Source organism: Mercenaria mercenaria, chromosome 18 (assembly GCF_021730395.1).
Source record: "Mercenaria mercenaria strain notata chromosome 18, MADL_Memer_1, whole genome shotgun sequence".
In the NCBI taxonomy this organism is placed as follows: Eukaryota; Metazoa; Mollusca; class Bivalvia; order Venerida; family Veneridae; genus Mercenaria; species Mercenaria mercenaria.
In genome coordinates, this window is record NC_069378.1 from 55,691,289 (window position 1) to 55,709,104 (window position 17,816).

The 17,816-nt window shown below is 33.7% G+C and overlaps 2 protein-coding genes and 1 long non-coding RNA gene across 5 annotated transcripts; 1 reads left to right on the forward strand and 2 right to left on the reverse strand.

Moving 5' to 3' along the window:
* Window positions 1-1,896: 1,896 nt before the first annotated feature.
* LOC128550661 (uncharacterized) lies at window positions 1,897-17,457 on the reverse strand. The gene is made up of 3 exons (XR_008368367.1): window positions 17,302-17,457; window positions 2,879-2,981; window positions 1,897-2,029 (listed from the first exon to the last, which is right to left on the reverse strand). It is a non-coding gene; the product is annotated as an uncharacterized LOC128550661 (long non-coding RNA).
* On the forward strand, window positions 3,976-8,248 carry LOC123551958 (uncharacterized). 3 transcript variants are annotated; one of them, XM_053530148.1, is made up of 7 exons: window positions 3,976-4,391; window positions 4,754-5,021; window positions 5,497-5,577; window positions 5,869-5,955; window positions 6,675-6,749; window positions 7,420-7,483; window positions 7,955-8,248. In XM_053530148.1, the coding sequence occupies exons 1-7, from the start codon at window positions 4,284-4,286 to the stop codon at window positions 8,130-8,132; spliced, it is 861 nt and encodes a 286-aa protein (XP_053386123.1). In that variant the 5' UTR covers window positions 3,976-4,283; the 3' UTR covers window positions 8,133-8,248. The 3 variants fall into 3 exon arrangements, with proteins under 3 accessions (XP_053386123.1, XP_053386124.1, XP_053386125.1); XM_053530149.1 differs by lacking the exon at window positions 6,675-6,749; XM_053530150.1 differs by lacking the exon at window positions 5,869-5,955.
* LOC123565676 (putative nuclease HARBI1) lies at window positions 8,320-16,190 on the reverse strand. Its single transcript, XM_053530151.1, has 5 exons — window positions 15,501-16,190; window positions 9,608-9,709; window positions 9,203-9,299; window positions 8,972-9,059; window positions 8,320-8,586 (listed from the first exon to the last, which is right to left on the reverse strand). The coding sequence occupies exons 1-5, from the start codon at window positions 16,033-16,035 to the stop codon at window positions 8,395-8,397; spliced, it is 1,014 nt and encodes a 337-aa protein (XP_053386126.1). The 5' UTR covers window positions 16,036-16,190; the 3' UTR covers window positions 8,320-8,394.
* Window positions 17,458-17,816: the final 359 nt, after the last annotated feature.

Genomic DNA, 17,816 nt, shown 5'->3' on the forward strand with positions numbered 1-17,816 from the left:
CAACACATGACATACACTCCTTTGTGTACTTTAAAATAATTAGACCAGGTCTTCGTATAAATCAACCCTTAGGGTACAAAGCCCTGCTAAGCAAAGTGTCTGTAAAGCAGCGAGTTTTGGAGTAAAAACAGCCCAAAGACACTTAACTGTCGTTTTGCTGTAAAAAAAAACAACATTAATATTAACGGGGTATTCTAACCCCAAACAAGAAATGGGGTCCTTGTGAAAAATTCTGAACCTTCCACTCTGGTTGGACATCCTACCTCCCTTTAACAGCATATCATAGATAGATCTATAATTGTACTAGTTATAGCAGTGCCAAAGGATCAGGTCGAAAACTGCATTTTATCAAATTTTGAGCCAAACCCATCCGATAAGTTCTAACTAAATAATTTTTGTCATAATTATATGTTTCATCGAAAGCAAGAAAGGTGTCGCAGTGGCTTTTTTTTTTGCAAAATTTACTGAACGCTATATACAAGGGAAGTAATTTCAAATAAGTAACATTATAATGGATAGGAAGATTCATCTCGTCCAATATGAAAGAAAAATGGATTTTGGACTAGAGTCCAATACAAAATAAAATGGAGTTTTTTTGTTTCTTTATCATTTAAGAAACTGTGTCACAGAGTACAATAATTTCTTCTGTTGTATATGTAAAAACTTACAACTGGTTTAAATATATATGTATGAAATGAACTTCTTTATCTTATCTTCTGTTTGTGTAATATACTGATATATATTTAGGTCGATTGTATAGCAAGTAATACAACTCAGTTAAGCAATCTCGACATATCTCTATGAGTGTACGAGGGAAGAGAAGTTTGTGTCCTTTTTTATTTTTAGTACCAAGAAAGGGAGCTACTGGTACCATTTTCCACGTCTTTGATATGACGCGGCCGGAGGTCGAATCCACGACCACTGCACTCGAAGCGGACGCTTTACATCTAGGCTATCTTTTGGTAATTCTGTTTGTAAATACCGATAGCGGATGAAATACTTTAAATATTTGGCACATATATTATATAACAAATGACAAAGCAAAGAGAACTGACCGTAAAAGGGGCGTTCCCTCTAATCTACATTTATTTTAGTCAATTCCGTCTAGTAGTTGTCAATTCAAGCAGGGCAGGATTTCAGTTTTTCTTATAAAAAAATTCAAAATTTAAATGCTTCAGTATAAAAGGTACAGATGCAGCCTCACCCTGCGTGCTTATTGAAGTAAAATAAGGACAAAGAGCCAATGTGAATTGCCACGTGCCAGAAATGCTAAGAAACCCTTCAGCAGTATGAATATATAAATTATTAGAATTTGCACAAAGGTACACAAGCAAAACAAACATTTAGATAGGAAATAAACAATATCAATTAAAGGAGTGGGACTTTAAACTGGAATATTCGGTGACAAGAAAATAATATAAGAAACACTCACATTGTTTTCAAAGTTAAATATTATCACAGCGTATATAGGAACAGAGTGAGCGACATAATAGGATTGATAAGCGCGCGGTTCATGTTTAATTTGGCGAACACATTCTGTCGTTCATTTCGCATGAACTCTAAATAATAATTCATTTCTTATACTTCTATTATATTTCATTTCCATTAGAAAATAAGATTATATCATACATTGCATTTAACATTAAAATCAGCTTCCCAGCCACTCTGTCCACCAGACGGAGCTACAGCGACGTCATCTATACTTATACGCGGACGGCCTCAAAACAGCAGCCCGTTATCACTAAGCAGCGTTAACGTAACTTTGCTGTTCATACAAGATGAACGTCATAATTAGGAAAGAATGGGGCGATTGTAAATATTTGTTTTATAAATCAAGAACATTGTTGAAATATCAAATTCAGGTGCTAACTGTAATAAACGAAATGAAATGAATGATATGGTGTTATGACTTTATTTTTCCACTAATTTTATACATATTAAGATGGTTGTTGGCTAGCCTTTGTTAAAACATCCTGTAATTTTCTGACCACTGATATCATACCATTCTGCCTGACATTGGCAACCTGTCCTGTGAAATGTAACATAAATTAACAGTTTACTTCTTAATGAAAAACTATGACAGCTATACAAATGAAAATATGTCTTATCATTACTTCTTATACAAAACAGTCTTTTTAGTTATCTAGTGATAATATACAATACTTATATTTATACAATACAACATGTAAACAAGGAATATCAGTAAAAGATTCATATGGAAATTAAGTGCAGAAATTTCTTTTCAAGCTGAAAAACAAATTATTAGTAAAGAGGTGTTTATGTATTCTTGATTTAACATTCCCTTCTTATGGAAGGCCATTCAAAGCAGTTTGTAGTATTGTCCGGATATCGGGAAAAATTATCATCTATTGACCGACGAGCCATTTCCCGAGTGTAAACGAATCTATAAATCGAATAACATTAGCGATTATTGTATTTAACTTAACTTTTCTAAACATCTAAACATTCAAATTACAACGACTGGCAAAGTCTCTTGAAAAATTCAAGCTGTTAAAAATGAGTTCAAAACTTCATTTAAGTTGTCACTGGTTTCCCAGTTCTGGGCGACTCCGAGTGAAGAACGTTGAAGAAAAATACAATAAGCTGAGACGTCCAAGCTTGGTTCTTTTATCGTGCCAGACGAAAACACTCATTCCAATACCTTTACATCGAATGGTTATCTCAAATGGAGGAGATGATGAGTGCAATACCTAGTTGTAAAATATGTTGCTATGGTATTGTTTCTAAATAATCTGAAAAAGTCCTATTATATATACTGAAAATATTCATTTTAGGTGCAGACATTACAAACTACGGAAATAACATCTACCCTACAGTTATAAGTACTTTGACTACATTTTTGAGTAGCTAACATTACCTGCAGGTAGCTGAAGTATCAGACGGGCATATTGCTCCTGTACAGGGATCCCTGAAACAATCTATGAGAGCTGGATTGCAGTCCAGGAACAAACCCTCACATCCTGAAAAACAAATGAAGAGACTTATTCAAATGAATCAAATGGCTAATTGTAAAGTAGTTCAAACAACATGTATCCTTTTTATAGCCTAAGGCATAAAATGGACAACTTTCATTATTTGATATTTTCTATCTTCTACAAAAAGAACTACTTAAGGACGTAATTAATTAGTAGATCCGTTACAAAAATCAACAATCTATGTATTTTCTGTACGCAATTTCAGCATTTGCCAGTTTTGTACGGAAAGCCAGACTATATTTACGCCCGATGGATGTCTTATTGCTAAAAGAAAACATTTAAACACACGGAAATGGCCAAGGTTTGTATTACAAGTCAACTACCTTAACACAGAAATAATCATGTCAAATCTACATGAATGTTTCACCTTAGTTTTTAATCTGATCAGATCAGTCAAAATTTAGACAAAAATAATTACGGTTTAACATTATAATATGTTAGTTGTTTATCGGCCATCACTGGGTAATTACCGTTTAAAAACTGGCATTCTAACACGACCCGATTTGTTTCGTTTCCTATTGAACAAAAAAAGATAAAAACTGTGTGATATTATTCTACAATTCATTTTCTGACGTCACAGCTATTACGTCATAGAGTTAGACGGAATAGCGGAGCGCTAGAAAAGAAATTAACAGAAATCAGGCAAATATTTGATGAATATCGTCAAGGACGTTAGATAATAATTAGTGATGAGAATCGGACAGCTGAAGCAGAATCGATTAATCGGTCCGATTCTGATCTCTCTCCGATTCGATTAATCGAAAGAATCGGAACCGAAAGATCAATACAGACTTTTGTAATGTGGCAATATGGTAGTAACAGCAAACCTTTCTCAAGACTTTCAGATTATTGTATGACTACTTTTATTACTTTTTATGAAGAATTCTATGACACAGCTGCTGTACTGTACAGCCTATAGCAACTGCTGGGCAATTATGGCCCAGTTGTTCGAATCTTTAACCGGCTGTTAACCTATCTGCACCCAATTGTATAAAGCTTGGTTAAATTAACCCTGGGTTAAACTCTAACCTTTGGTTATCTTTAACCAAATCTGGTTAGCTAACCAGTTTGGTTAACCAATTGTATAAACCAAGATAACCAAATGGTTAGTTAACCAAATTGGTTAAAATTAACCACTGGTTAATTTTAACCAATCCGTCCCGTCATGCGGTATTTTGGTGGTTCCGGTGACGTTATTTTCGCGGAATTTGTCAAAGCAGAAGACAAAACAAAAACATTGAACCTCCAGCCTCCAAGAAACCTAGAGTCAGGGCCAAAAACTTTTCTATGTCGGAGGTGGAGGTGTTAAAGACCGCAGTTACAGATAACTTCAGTACAATTTCAGCAAAACACTGCAATGGAACAGGTGGAATCACAAAGAAAATTCAAGACAAAGTAAGTTTCAAAATGCAATTGACCAATTTAATACCCCATGATCCCGAGATGTACTGTATATTTACACAGGTTCATCTCCGTAATCTAGCATACGAAATGTCCTTTAATTCTTTTTCAAAATGTAGACCAATGTTATTTTACTTAGTTTATTAGTTTTAATAGATTTCTAATCTCATGAAAGTGTATGCATGTTGTTTTATACCCTATAATATGCCTAACTTTCGCTTTAATATCTTACTTTTTAGCCGCTTTATTTTTGTTATTTTCTGTATTCTTTGTTTGTCGGAAAATAGCTCATGAGCAAATGTTTTTTGTTAAAATTTATTCGACGTAATATAAAGATTTGTATCTTAAAATTTCAGGCCTGGGCGACCATCTGTGAAAAGGTAAACAGTGTCGGAAATGCGAAGCGGTCCGTCGCTGAAGTGAAGGAAAAGTGGCGTAACCTCACTAAAAAGGCAAAAACTGAGACCACCATGCAGAAAGTGTCCATGCAGAAAACCGGGGGTGGACCACCAGCACCATTGCCTGATCCACTCCTGGATGATATTGCTGGATTGTTCTGTTCTTCAGCCTCCTTTCACGGGATACCTGGAGCTACTGACTGTGAAACTGTCACGATAAGTTTACGTGAGTATTGACAAAAGGCTATGTATATGTTCAAATTATGTAGATTTCCGTCTACAATTCTAAAGAAAATCGATGTGTAAATGTAAACAGGTATAGAATCTAATGTTATTTAACAATTTAAACTTTAATAGTGTCAAATGTTAACTGATGCTGGCACCATCATCTATAAACAAATATTATTTACACGCACTATAGCAACAGCCAATCAAATTGAACATGGCAAGGTTATCTCCCTTGTACTTGAGGCTACCAGTGGGGTTTTTAAAACAGCTGATCTTGCTAATTAAATTAAAGCATTATTGCTACCATGAATGATGAGAAAGAAATCTAAATGAACCGAAATTATTTATATATTAATACAAAAAATTATCACGGGACATCCTTGTCACCATAATATTTTCTATACTGTATGCTGCAGTAATGATATTTTTCTAAACTGTTAAGTTCCTTAATTACTTTTACATCTTAATACCAGGTCTAGATGAAGAGGATGCATATGCAGATGAAATTCCTAGTATGGTTATTAATGCTGGAGAGTTGCAGAAAGTAGATGAAAGTAAGTACCTGTAGAATCTAGATCAATTTCTTAAATGTAATTAAACTTTCATTACAATGTTGGTATCAATATATCTAGACTATACATTACAGTTAAACAACTTGAAACTTGAAACTTTAATAACCTTTGTTTCCCTTCAAAATATTTGCAATGGATCAAAGAGCAAAATATATTTTCCTGTTTTAATATCATTTACAAAAGTTAGTAAGTTCAATATATAAGGTTTTCATTTTTCTTGAGCAATCCTTTGAATACTGATGTTTGTTTTGAATCAACCATTGAATCTTTCAGTATCATCAGCAGCAAATTCAGCAGCACCAATTCAAGGCAGCAGGGCTTCAGCAGCACCATGTCCAAGCAGCAGTACTTCAGAAAGAGGTAATTTTAATAAAAAAAATTTGAACTTCAATTGCAATTCATTTTTTTGCACCTTCAGATGCCATGATGAGAACTTATAAAAGCAGATTTTGAATTTTATGAGCGACACATGTACTGAAACTTGATGATGAAAATATATTTTACATAATTATGTACAAAATAAAGCTTATTTTAAGAATACAAAGTATTTATTTTCAGTCTTGCATCCATTATATATAGTGTATACATCTTTGAAACCACTCTCCTTGTGGTTTCCTGTAAGAATTTCAGTTTAAAGGCAAGTCCATTAATGATTGAGGCTGTAAGGAATATTTCTTCTCATTAATTTCAATATGATATCTTGAAACAAAAGTTAATTTGCCTATTTGATAATCATAATCAGTTTCCAAATTTCAATTTTCATATTGCATAAATTTACAATCTGGAATGTGTGTATATGTAGTCCATATATATGTGACCTATGTGATATGGTAAGCATAACAAAACTGCCAATACTCTTTAATACATGTTGACCAGTACAAATCTATATTCTGAGTGAGAAACTTTAATAACCTTTGTTTCCCTTCAAAGTATTTGCAATGGATCAAAGAGCAAAATATATTTTCCTGTTTTAATATCATTTACAAAAGTTAGTATGTTCAATATATAAGGTTTTCATTTTTCTTGAGCAATCCTTTGAATAATGATGTTTGTTTTGAATCAACCATTGAATATTTCAGTATCATCAGCAGCACCAATTCAAGGCAGCAGGGCTTCAGCAGCACCATGTCCAAGCAGCAGTACTTCAGATAGAGGTAATTTTAATAAAAAAATTTTGAACTTCAATTGCAATTCATTTTTTTTGCACCTTCAGATGCCATGATGAGAACTTATAAAAGCAGATATTGAATTTTATATGCAACACATGTACTGAAACTTGATGATGAAAATATATTTTACATAATTATGTACAAAATAAAGCTTATTTTAAGAATACAAAGTATTTATTTCCAGTCTTGCATCCATTATATATAGTGTATACATCTTTGAAACCACTCTCCTTGTGGTTTCCTGTAAGAATTTCAGTTTAAAGGCAAGTCCATTAATGAATCAGGCTGTAAGGAACATTGCTTCTCATTAATTTTAAATATGATATCTTGAAACAAAAATTATTTTGCCTATTTGATAATCAGAAATGAGTTTCCAAATTTCAATTTTCATATTGCATAAATTTATATCTGGAATGTGTGTATATGTAGTCCATATATATGTAACCTATGTGATATGGTAAGCATAATATAACTGTCAATACTCTTTAATAGATGTTGACCAGTACAAATCTATATTCTGGGTGTATACAATTTGGTAGCTAATTAATCAAATCAATGGAAAAAAAAGGTTTGATTCCAGCTGACAGTTTTTACTATGTCAAGTAAAATGTATGTATTTTAAACAGCCTATAATATGTCTTCTTCCTTATTTCAGAGCCCCTTGTTTGTGACAAGTCTTCAAAACCTCAAAATGAACTAGTCAACCATTTCACAAAAATGTAGGTAACACATTCAAATATTTGCAGATTTGCAATTGTATATATAATTCTTCAAATTTCTTACTGTTTTGTAAGTTCTCCTAAATCACATTGATAATCCATGAATAATACCCAAGAATGTGGAATTTAGAATACCCAAGAATGTGGAATTTAGGTAAAACAGAAGTCCCCTAGATTAAACTTTAGTATGGTTTTATTTAAATATTTTCTTAGCAGAAATTTCACCAAGTGAATAATGTATGTAACTCCATTTTAAAGTCACAAAACTGAGTGATTCTGCCAGCCTCTAAATATCAGGTGTCATTCATATCTGGAGATAGACAGCTTACTTTGAAGGAAGGAGTGAAGGAAACCTTCAATTCATTTCAATTCTGAGGGTCATGCATGATTGTTATGTGCCATTCAAGTGTAGAAAACACAATCTTAACATGAACACTGCATAAATACATGTATATTCATTTATTGTAACAGGCCACAGAAAAGTCTTAAAGAGCTACAAATGGAGTTCTACACAGTCTCTATACAAAATGAGAGGGAAAAGTTCAAACTCATACAAGAACAGACAGCCTTATGCAGAGAACTTAGAGAGAACATTCCGAAGTTGTCCTTAGTCTTGGATGCATTGTGTACAAAAAAAGATGAAGAGTGACTTTTATATTGACTTGAATACATTGTTTACTTGTTTGACAATTTAAATTTTATCTGTACTTGTTTCAGTATAAGCTGAAGTGCTCAACATAAATAAAAATCTGCTGTAATCAGATACTTTTGTGTTTGTCAAAACTATTCAGTGAGTTAGTTTAGAATTGAATAAGAGAAAGAAACAAGCAATGAAACAATTTTCAAATTTTATTTCCTTGTAATGCAATATGCTGTATGCACAGCAGAAATCACAGTCACTCCAGAACATGTTAAAAAAAGGTGTTGGTCACATAATTTCTGACTCCACGGCCATCCTGAGGTCCCTGGTATTGGTCTGGCTGAGGCTGCTCATCATCATCTTGAGGCTCCTGTGGCTCAGGTTCATTCCAAAGTATGGCCAGGTTATGGAGGACTGCACAGGCCACAATCACTTTACTGACCTTTGCTGCTTTCATTCGAACCTAAATGTACAGTTTCAATTGTTCATTTATCATTATTCTGATCTTAAAACACAAATCTATAGTATTGCGTTATAAGCAGGCAGGCAGAAAGTTCTGAAAGTTTAACCCTAACAAGTAGTTCAAAGATAAATACATTTTTTTAAAGAAAATATTCTAAACCACAAAATAATGATAATGTTGTTTAGCATTTCTCCTGAAAAAAAAGTCATGACTCGAACATTGAGTAGACTGAGGACTCATTTTCACATTACCTTTATAGAAATGTTAATTATTCATTTCTTTCAGTAAAAATGTATGCTAAAATGCACCTTAATATCATACATGCTGACATAAGGTTAGCATTTGCAATAAAACAATAGAATCAAGGATGCTTGATATAAAATACCTCAGAATGCAAAACATGAAATTTCCTTTTCCACACTCCAAAAGTCCTCTCTATAGCATTTCTTGTAGATGTGTGTGCCCTGTTGTACCTGTGAGTTCACAAAATACTTGATTAAATACAATATTGTGGCTACAGTATACAAAGACACATTTGTAAAAATGGCAGATATTTAACAGAAGTTATGTGTCTGTCTTTACTGAAATGAAAATACAAAAAAGGAAAACAAAATACCTCTCTTCTCTCTCACTGGTTGGGTTGAGATAGGGTGTCAGCAGAAATGGCCTACATGGATATCCACTATCCCCTAGCAGAACACCTTTTTCAAAACCTATAGAAAACATGTATTTGTAATCATAATCATTTCAGTGTGAATGATGGTCTATGATGAAAAATATTTCAGTGTATTTAACAGTATTGTACTGAGCAACTAAATGAAAACAAACTAAATTTACTGTTCTGCTACATTAAATCTAATCAAAACAGACAGGTGCTTGTTGTAGAGTATTTACACCTATTAAGTTTGCTTTCCAGCAAAAAAGGCACTGCTTTAAATTTGCAAACATTTATCTGTGTTCATAACTATACTGAATGTTTGATTTTTTGTAAGATTATAATTGGTTTTGGTAGTAAAAATACCTTGGTGCCTAGCCTCTAGGTATCTGCACACATTGGAAATTCTAAATATATGGCTGTCATGGGAACTGCCAGGCCATGAAGCATTTATACTGGTGAATAGCCCTGATCAAAATACAACAGAAAAATACATAATGTTTAAGTAGTATCATAATCATAGAATTATGTTATATTGTGATAACATCCATTACAGTGGTGACTGGGGATGTAACTTACATTTTTTCAGTATGGTTTGAATTTAAACTTTGACATAAAATATTGACCTCCTGACCCAGTTTAATCACCTAATGTACATAGACATGTGCTTTTGACATTTAACATACTGTCACCTTAAAGAAAGAGATCATCTACTATCTGTTATGAATTTTGAAAATATGATTAATAACCAAATGTTAATTATTAATTTAGAAAATGAATGCAATGCATACACAATAAACATTAGAATTCATATAATTGCAATATATTAGCTACTTTGTGTGAAATAAAGTTATGACTTCAACAGAAATGAAATATGGAGCTGATTCCATAAACATTTGCAGCTGCCTGGAAGACACTACACTGTATATATATTTACAGTTTTTTTTTCTCATAACAAATCACCATTTACAAAAACTGTATACAGTCAAACATGTCTAGATAGACCACCCTTGGAAGAGCCAAAATGTGGTCTCTATTGAGAGGTGGTCTTTATTCACAGGTTAAAATACATTGTAAATGTTAAAATGGGAAACAAAACATGTGGTCTTTAGAGCCAGGTGGTCTCTGTTCAGAGGTGGTCTTTAGCACAGGTTTGGCTATGGTATATTTATCATATAGCTGCATCTCATTGCCAGTAAATATGTATTGAAGTGTATGTTAGGCCATACTACAGTAATTGCTTGATTATCAATTAACTCCCAGTCACTATTTTTAAGCCTTATATTACCAGCCCCATTTTCTAAGATCATCTATGGGATATTTCTATAAACAATGTAATAAATCATTTTCTTTCAATTCTTATTGTTTAAAAATAAATAATTTGACAAAATTATCTAGCACATGTCATTTTTTTCTCTTTAAACCTTAAGTTGGCACCTTCTAATAAAGATAAAGTAAAATATCTGCCTTTGAAATAAAAATAACATACATTTTTGCCTACCCCTTGTGAAGAAAATTTACCATTATGCTAGTAATTGATATAAAATGGCCTCAGATACAAGTTAGAAACACTAAACGTGGGTTCTGCTATTCAAGGAACATGTGAAAAGTAACTTCATAACTTTTCAGTGGTTTTGATGCATTTATATTAACTTGTTGACAGATTGTGGTCACAAAATGTTCCATTTAAGAAAGAAAAAGAAACAAGATATTTACACAAAAATAAACTTTTATTGCTATAATATTATATACACATATGATACAACCAAAACCATTTTACATAAAATAATGATGTAGAATAGTGATAAATTAAACAGTCTGATGACTTATTATCCATAAGTTATGAAATAAAAAAAATAATTTAGAATCAATACCCATTTTGTAACTTATATCCAAACACAACACTGGTAATGTATTTTAACAATTTCAATATATGCTTTCACTAAATGTGTATTATGCAAATATTTATTCCCAAGTCTGTAATTTCTGATGCTCCAGCATGCACTTTTGTTACTGTATCATTCATTGTCCTTGGCTGTCTTCAACCTAGTTAGTGTACATGTACCTAGAATAAAAAATAAAATTATATCTTTGCTTTCCATGTAAAAATGTGAAGTGTTAAATTAAAAGAGATAAATCTCTATTTTGCTTTCAAATGTAAACTTGTTGAAAAGTAGATGCAAACTACTGAAAAAATGTTATCACTAATTTAAATGAAATATTCAATCCTGCATGACTAAACATTTAGGGAGGCTGTATATACTCTGACCTGTACTGTAATACATTCAGCAACTAAATAAAATTCTAATATGTAATTATTTTTTTTTTTAAAGTGTGTAAGGAAAAGTTTACAATTATCAAAAAGACATACCTTACTGGCCATTGGTCACTTTCAGGTAACTAACCATCTCAATTTGTACCATAACCTAAAATATGCAGTAATATAAAACAAACACTGTTTAACCCACATGAAAAAATATCTGAATATTTCTGAATTTTTATCTGAGTCATTGCTGAACATTTCTGAATTTGGCTGAAAATCCGCTCTGTGCTAATTTCGGAAATTCAGACATGTTCAGACATAAATTCAGTAATATTCAGACATTATTCAGAAACATTTAGATCAATTCAGAAATGTTCAGACATGGTTAAATGTTCAGACATGAATTCAGAATTATTCAGACGTACTTCAGACATTAGTTAAGTTACATTTAGAAAATAATCTCAGACAACAATAAAGAAATATCAGGTCACTTCTCATCTCATTTAGGGGCGGGACACGGTTCCCTTCAGCCTGGCCCTTGACTGGGCCTGATTTATGTGCGTTCAATGCTTTATTTTCAGTGCGTTTTGAGGGGTTGTTGACTTCTTAAAACATCGTCCTCTGAAACTCCACTTACATTAAATTTACTAGACAAGTGCTGAAAAATACAGAAATTGTGTGAATACATCTATCCCCCTACTGACATACTGTGTCGCTGTCACATATTACCGTTGTGCGTCAATGATTCTGCTCGATTTCCATTGAAAAGAGACTCCTATCTTATATAATAGAACAAATGACATTTTTAAAAATCTACATACCTTATAAATAAATTCCACGTAGAATGTTAAACTATTGTAATAATTCCGCGTTTGTTTTCACATCCACACCACCAGCTACACGTAAGAAAGACAAAGCGCCCGTCATTCTTCTCACACCGGTATGACGTATTTAAATTTTACGTCAGTGTTTACTACACATTCTAGCATAAAGCTGCTTTTATTGTCACTTTTCGGGGGTGTTTTAACAGGAGAGTAAACGTGTGTTAACAGAGATTCTCGCGCTCACGTGCTGTTAGAAGATATTTTTATATATGCGCGTTCCATGGCAAAGTATAAACGTAATACGGTCCCAAAATGGATAATGCAAAGGGAAATGACGTCAACGTGAAAAAAACAACGTAGACATAGAAATGCAATTGTGTTGAGGGATAATGCATTCATTTACTTGGTTTAACGCGTTTTATGCTAATTAGCGCACGTTCTTTTCGTGTCATAAAGTTTAGATTTGAATTAACCCTAGCCGGGTCTCAGCATAAACGAGCACGTGCGTTGACGTCACGCGACCCGCCAGACATATGAAATATTTGCTGTTAAGAGTACACAACTTTATGGCAACTTTTTTTCTACCTCAACTTGTTTTTTGTTGTTGTATTTTTTTTGCCGTCTTTGTTGCTAACGCAAGTGCTTGTGATGACACAGATGCATTTTCAAGCATCTGGCTCGGAAAAAAAGAGCTTTAAAGTGGTTGGCCGAATATTTACGAGTCGAAAAAGTATTTTTTTTTTTCAGAAACTTATTTTTTAGCAACTCTTACATTGATATCTTGTTCGGAAAATATTATTTATAGTAGGTGTTGTAAATTGTTAGACTTAACTAGACTACCCACAAAATAACAAACACCTATTGCAATGGCAAGATGTACACTTTATTGTGCGACAAGTAAGAGGGGAGACAACACATAACAATTTCAAACATGTATATTGATCTCACAATATAAACAAATGCAATTGTATTTGATGCATAATGGTTATATAAATAAATTATTTATATAATTTCATGTACCTTACAAACAGCTTTAAAGTGTATAATACACGGAGGACGTAAGATACATGTATATATCGGAAACTAACCGTAGTACATATTTGTTATTCTACAATATCAGTCTCCCATCACAACATGCTTTACCAGAGTTAAAGCTTCATTCGTCAAAGAAATACTGGCCATACAGGAACAACCCTCTATTGAGGAAACGTGGATCCGTAACATGCGCGGAGTTTTTCAACTCCTCAGATTATTTCTCTAAATACTGAAACGACGGTATATGTTCAGAAGCATGTTCATACCTTAAGATTATTGTTTCATTTTTACTTGATATAATGAGCGTATTTACATCTTTTTCGGCCTTATTTATACACAAATACAACAATGTGTGAATTTGAATAGCATAAAGTAGATGTAACTAGTACAGAAACTTGCGTAGAACTGATTTCTTCGCTACCAAATACCCGCGAAAAATCCCGTGCACAAAATGGTTCAGTGATTTTGTGCTACGCCGTGTTAAGACATATGTTCTCCGCTATAATACGTACCGCGGAGAACTGCAAATCAAAGTAAGGGTTGCTAGTCAGCAAATTTTCAGTCTGAAATGGCCGAATTCAGCATTTTCAGAAAGAAATGCCTGTACCGTTGATACTTTGAACTCATTAGTATTGTGTGAGAATGTGTTAATATTGAAAACGACTTGGTTGGTAGCTAAATGGTTATTTTAATGAAAACTATCATTTTTAACACTGTCACTGATGTTTCTTTTTCTTTTTTAAATTGGGGACGATCAGCATATTTGTGGCTATCGTATTCTTAAGTGCTCCAAATTGTTCCACAACAATAAAAAAGTTTGATTTCAAGTCCAGACAATTAAAAATATTTTGGACATATACATATGTTCATTAAGACCCAACACAACCTAGTGACGTACTTTTCTGTCCCACATGAACTGCGTGAAAATCATTCTGATAATCATGATTGGTATAATACTGTTGTTTTTTTTTAAGATGATATGTAGAAAAGTAAGGCACTGCATGAATTAATCTGCAAACTTCTTCAGTCAATTTTTTTCAGTATAGCGCCATAGGCTATTAAAGCGTAGCTAAATAGCGTAGAAACGAAATGCGGTCTAAACTCAGCCCTGTATTTATTGCTTTCAGTTTGAGCCGCACCATGAGAAAACCACCATAATGCATTTGCGACAGCATGGATCCAGACCAGCCTCCGTGCAGTCTGGTCAGGATCCCAGTTGTTCCCTTTCAAAGCCTATTGCAATCAGAGAAACCGTTAGCGAACAACATGAATGCTGACCAGACTGCGCGCATGTTGGACGCAGTCGCATTTCTAGTAGGCCTACGTTGGTTTACTCATGGTGCGGCGGATATTATTTCAATTATAATGCATTTAAAGACATTCAACACAATGTGTCCTGACCTTATATATATTATGTCACTGTGAATTTGAAACTGTTTACTAGTACTTTTTTGTGTAAATCAGTTACCATCATGAATAAAAAATAAAAGGCTACAGTTATCACAATTCAGTATTGCGGTTCTTCAAAGGTGATTTCAATTAGGCCTAAAAAATTGTTTCCGGTAACATGCTTTTAAGGCAGACTGTTCGGAAATTATTTTTATGTCAAAAAAATGGACACACATAAGGGGGTTATGCCTTTAGAGCATCGGTTAGATGATTTCTAACATCACTGGCCATGTTTAAAGCATAAAAAGGGCCATGTTTAAAGCATACATTTAAGTGCAGTTTTGCAACTACTTGTTAAAAAAGTTGAAAAAAAATTTTCCAAGGCCATAAAAACATTTAGGGTCGGGCCAAAAATTTCAGGTAGATCGGGATACCGGAAACAAACATTTTTTTAAGCCTTAGAGAAAACGTTATCGAACAGCAAAGACCATGCTGGTCGCAAAACCACTTTGTTGGCGCGGCCCATTTTAATAACTGCATCATAGATAGATGTGAATTTTCCCATTTGACAACAATTGTTTTAAAAATAATTACACTACAAACAATATCACTCAGCAACAACATTTGCACACAGTCATAAATGAAATGAAGTTGTATTAATAAAATATTTCTGTCAACACTTAAAACCCCATAGGGAACCCCTGGTAGGAAGGGAGGCAACCATTGTGAGATACAACAGTATACATACCGCGATGATTACAAGTGGCCTGGACATTTATGGAGTGATACCGTTTTCTGTTTACATAAGCTGCCTCTTGATCTTTCGGCGGAGAAATTATTCTAACATGTGTGCCATCTATACAACCAACAACGCCGGGAAATTGTCTTATTTTATAAAATCCCTGTTGAACAGTCCGTCTTTCGTCATCCGTCGTTGGAAATCGTATGTATTCGTCCTTCAGTGAAAATAAAACGTCCGTCACCCTGGTAATAGTCCGGGACACAGTGGCAATGTCGACACCAAATGTGTCCCCGATTAACTGAAGAAAGCACCCAGATGCAAAAAATCTGAGTGCTATCAGTATTTGCTGTCGTGCAGTCAAAGAAAAATTACGGTTCGTCCCATGTCGAAGTCGATCCCCAATGAGGTCCTCTAGTCTGTCCAAATTTTCAGATCCAAATCTGTAGCGTCGTCGAAGTTCCTCGTTGTCCAAGTCGTCAGTTTGTCTGTTTACTCGTCTAAACTGTCTAGGTCGTCTGGCGTTTGGTATAAAGGCAGCCATTTTGTATATTGGTTAACTTTTAACCAGTATCAGAGAGGTTGGTTAAATTTAACCAGAAACTTGCTTTGGTTAAATTTAACCAAAGTTTTGTACAATAGGATAACCGGAACTTTTACCAAAATGATAATTTAACCAGCAGTTAACCCACTGGTTAAATTTAACCAAGCTTTATACAATTGGGTGCTGCTGGTTAGATCTTGATTCAAAATATTTGTGTTGATGGGATTTTTTTATTTCACTATAAAGGCAGTCCTTAACTAAAAGATTTGTTTTACAAATTCTTCTAAAATGTCGACATATAGCCTTAAAAGTTAACCAACCGATAGCTTAACCGGCTGTTCAAAGGTTCGAACAAATAAGTCCAAACTGCGATCTGGGAGGAACTATTGGACCAAATGCAAAAGTAACTAGAATTCATCTTTTCTCTATGACTCAAGGCCTGGGATTCAAGTCATGCTAGATGCACTGCCAAATTTGACATGGAATATATGCTGGGGACATTGCTGGCAGGTCTGGAATTAGTTTATCATCTTTTTTTAAAGTAAATCCACTATTTTGTATTGAATGAATAAAAAAGCTTGTCAAATAAAATCTGAAAATTGTTTCCAATTAGAAAAAAGTGGGTGGGGTACCTTCGTTAATGTACGCTTTAAAGCATATATTGCAAACAGCTCTAGTAGTATCAAGGTTTTCCTTAAAAGGAGCCAACACCCGGCATTCAGGCTTTATGCAGAACCCAAAATATTTCAAGGCGTCTGATTTTTTACTGCCAGGGCAACAAATTGTTTATTATTGTTACGATCATGACAGCTGGCCTGACAGCGTTCTCCAATTTAAAGAGCAGCTATTTTGAAATACTAACCCAGATATTATAAAAGAGCAAAAGTATTTAAGCTTAACAGCGAGAAGTATCTGAAAAAGACCTGAAAGCGGGATTTTAATTTTGTAACAAAATCAGCGACAAGAATCGATTCTTTTTGGTCAGAATCGATGTCGTCGACTTTGAAACTTTGGCGATGATTAATCGAACATCGGCGACAATCGGAACATCACTAATAATAATCATTGAAAACGTGTTAGAAACGAAATAACATATCTCAAACAGTGATTTAAACAGTGAATAAAATTATTGTTTGTCGTTTAGATGCGTATTATCACATCTCTAGGGCTGTGCCCTCGTGATATAAATCCTTCGTACATTTACTCTAAGCAGTGACTTTATTCTTAATTAAACTAAATAAATGAAAGGAATGCATTTTTACTTACCAACAAATATTACAAGAACCACGCAGAGTATTGTAGCTTTCATCTTTTGTCAACAGGCAAACACCAAATAACGCTTCCAAAGCGCTTAGTTTGATCAATGTGCCTTATCATTAAGAAAGTAATAAATAGGCCATCTCTTATCTACATGAATTTAAGAGGAAGGGAAGGGAAAGAACTGACGTCTTTGTCAAACAATAAGACTTTCTATCTCACGTAGCCTAGTGGTCAGAGAATAATTTGCAAGTGCTCAAAATAGTAGGGTGTGTAAGATCACTGCTTCAAAATATTTGTTTCAAATAAAGAACAGTTGTTAAGATGCGTTCTTTAGACCGTATTTGGAGCCGTTCTTTCGACAGTGTCGATTATACTTTTCTTTTGTGTGCATCTGTCAACTAAAATCGTGATAAAGACACTGGCCTCTAGATCGTACGAAGACAAAAAGAGAATAGTTAAGGTAGCGGGAAAATAATTCCCCATTTCTTAAGAAACGTTTTAAACTTAATTACTGACAGAAT

Bases quoted from the DNA above. Each gene is read 5' to 3' on its own strand.
- LOC123551958 (XM_053530148.1), top strand. From the start codon at position 4,284: ATGTCGGAGGTGGAGGTGTTAAAGACCGCAGTTACAGATAACTTCAGT. The intron at 5,022-5,496 runs GTGAGTATTGAC...TCTTAATACCAG, and splicing joins AACTGTCACGATAAGTTTAC to GTCTAGATGAAGAGGATGCA. The intron at 5,578-5,868 runs GTAAGTACCTGT...TGAATCTTTCAG, and splicing joins GTTGCAGAAAGTAGATGAAA to TATCATCAGCAGCAAATTCA.
- LOC123565676 (XM_053530151.1), bottom strand. From the start codon at position 16,035: ATGGCTGCCTTTATACCAAACGCCAGACGACCTAGACAGTTTAGACGA. The intron at 9,300-9,607 runs GTATTTTTACTA...TGTTTTCTATAG, and splicing joins CCTAGAGGCTAGGCACCAAG to GTTTTGAAAAAGGTGTTCTG. The intron at 9,060-9,202 runs GTATTTTGTTTT...GTGAACTCACAG, and splicing joins ACCAGTGAGAGAGAAGAGAG to GTACAACAGGGCACACACAT.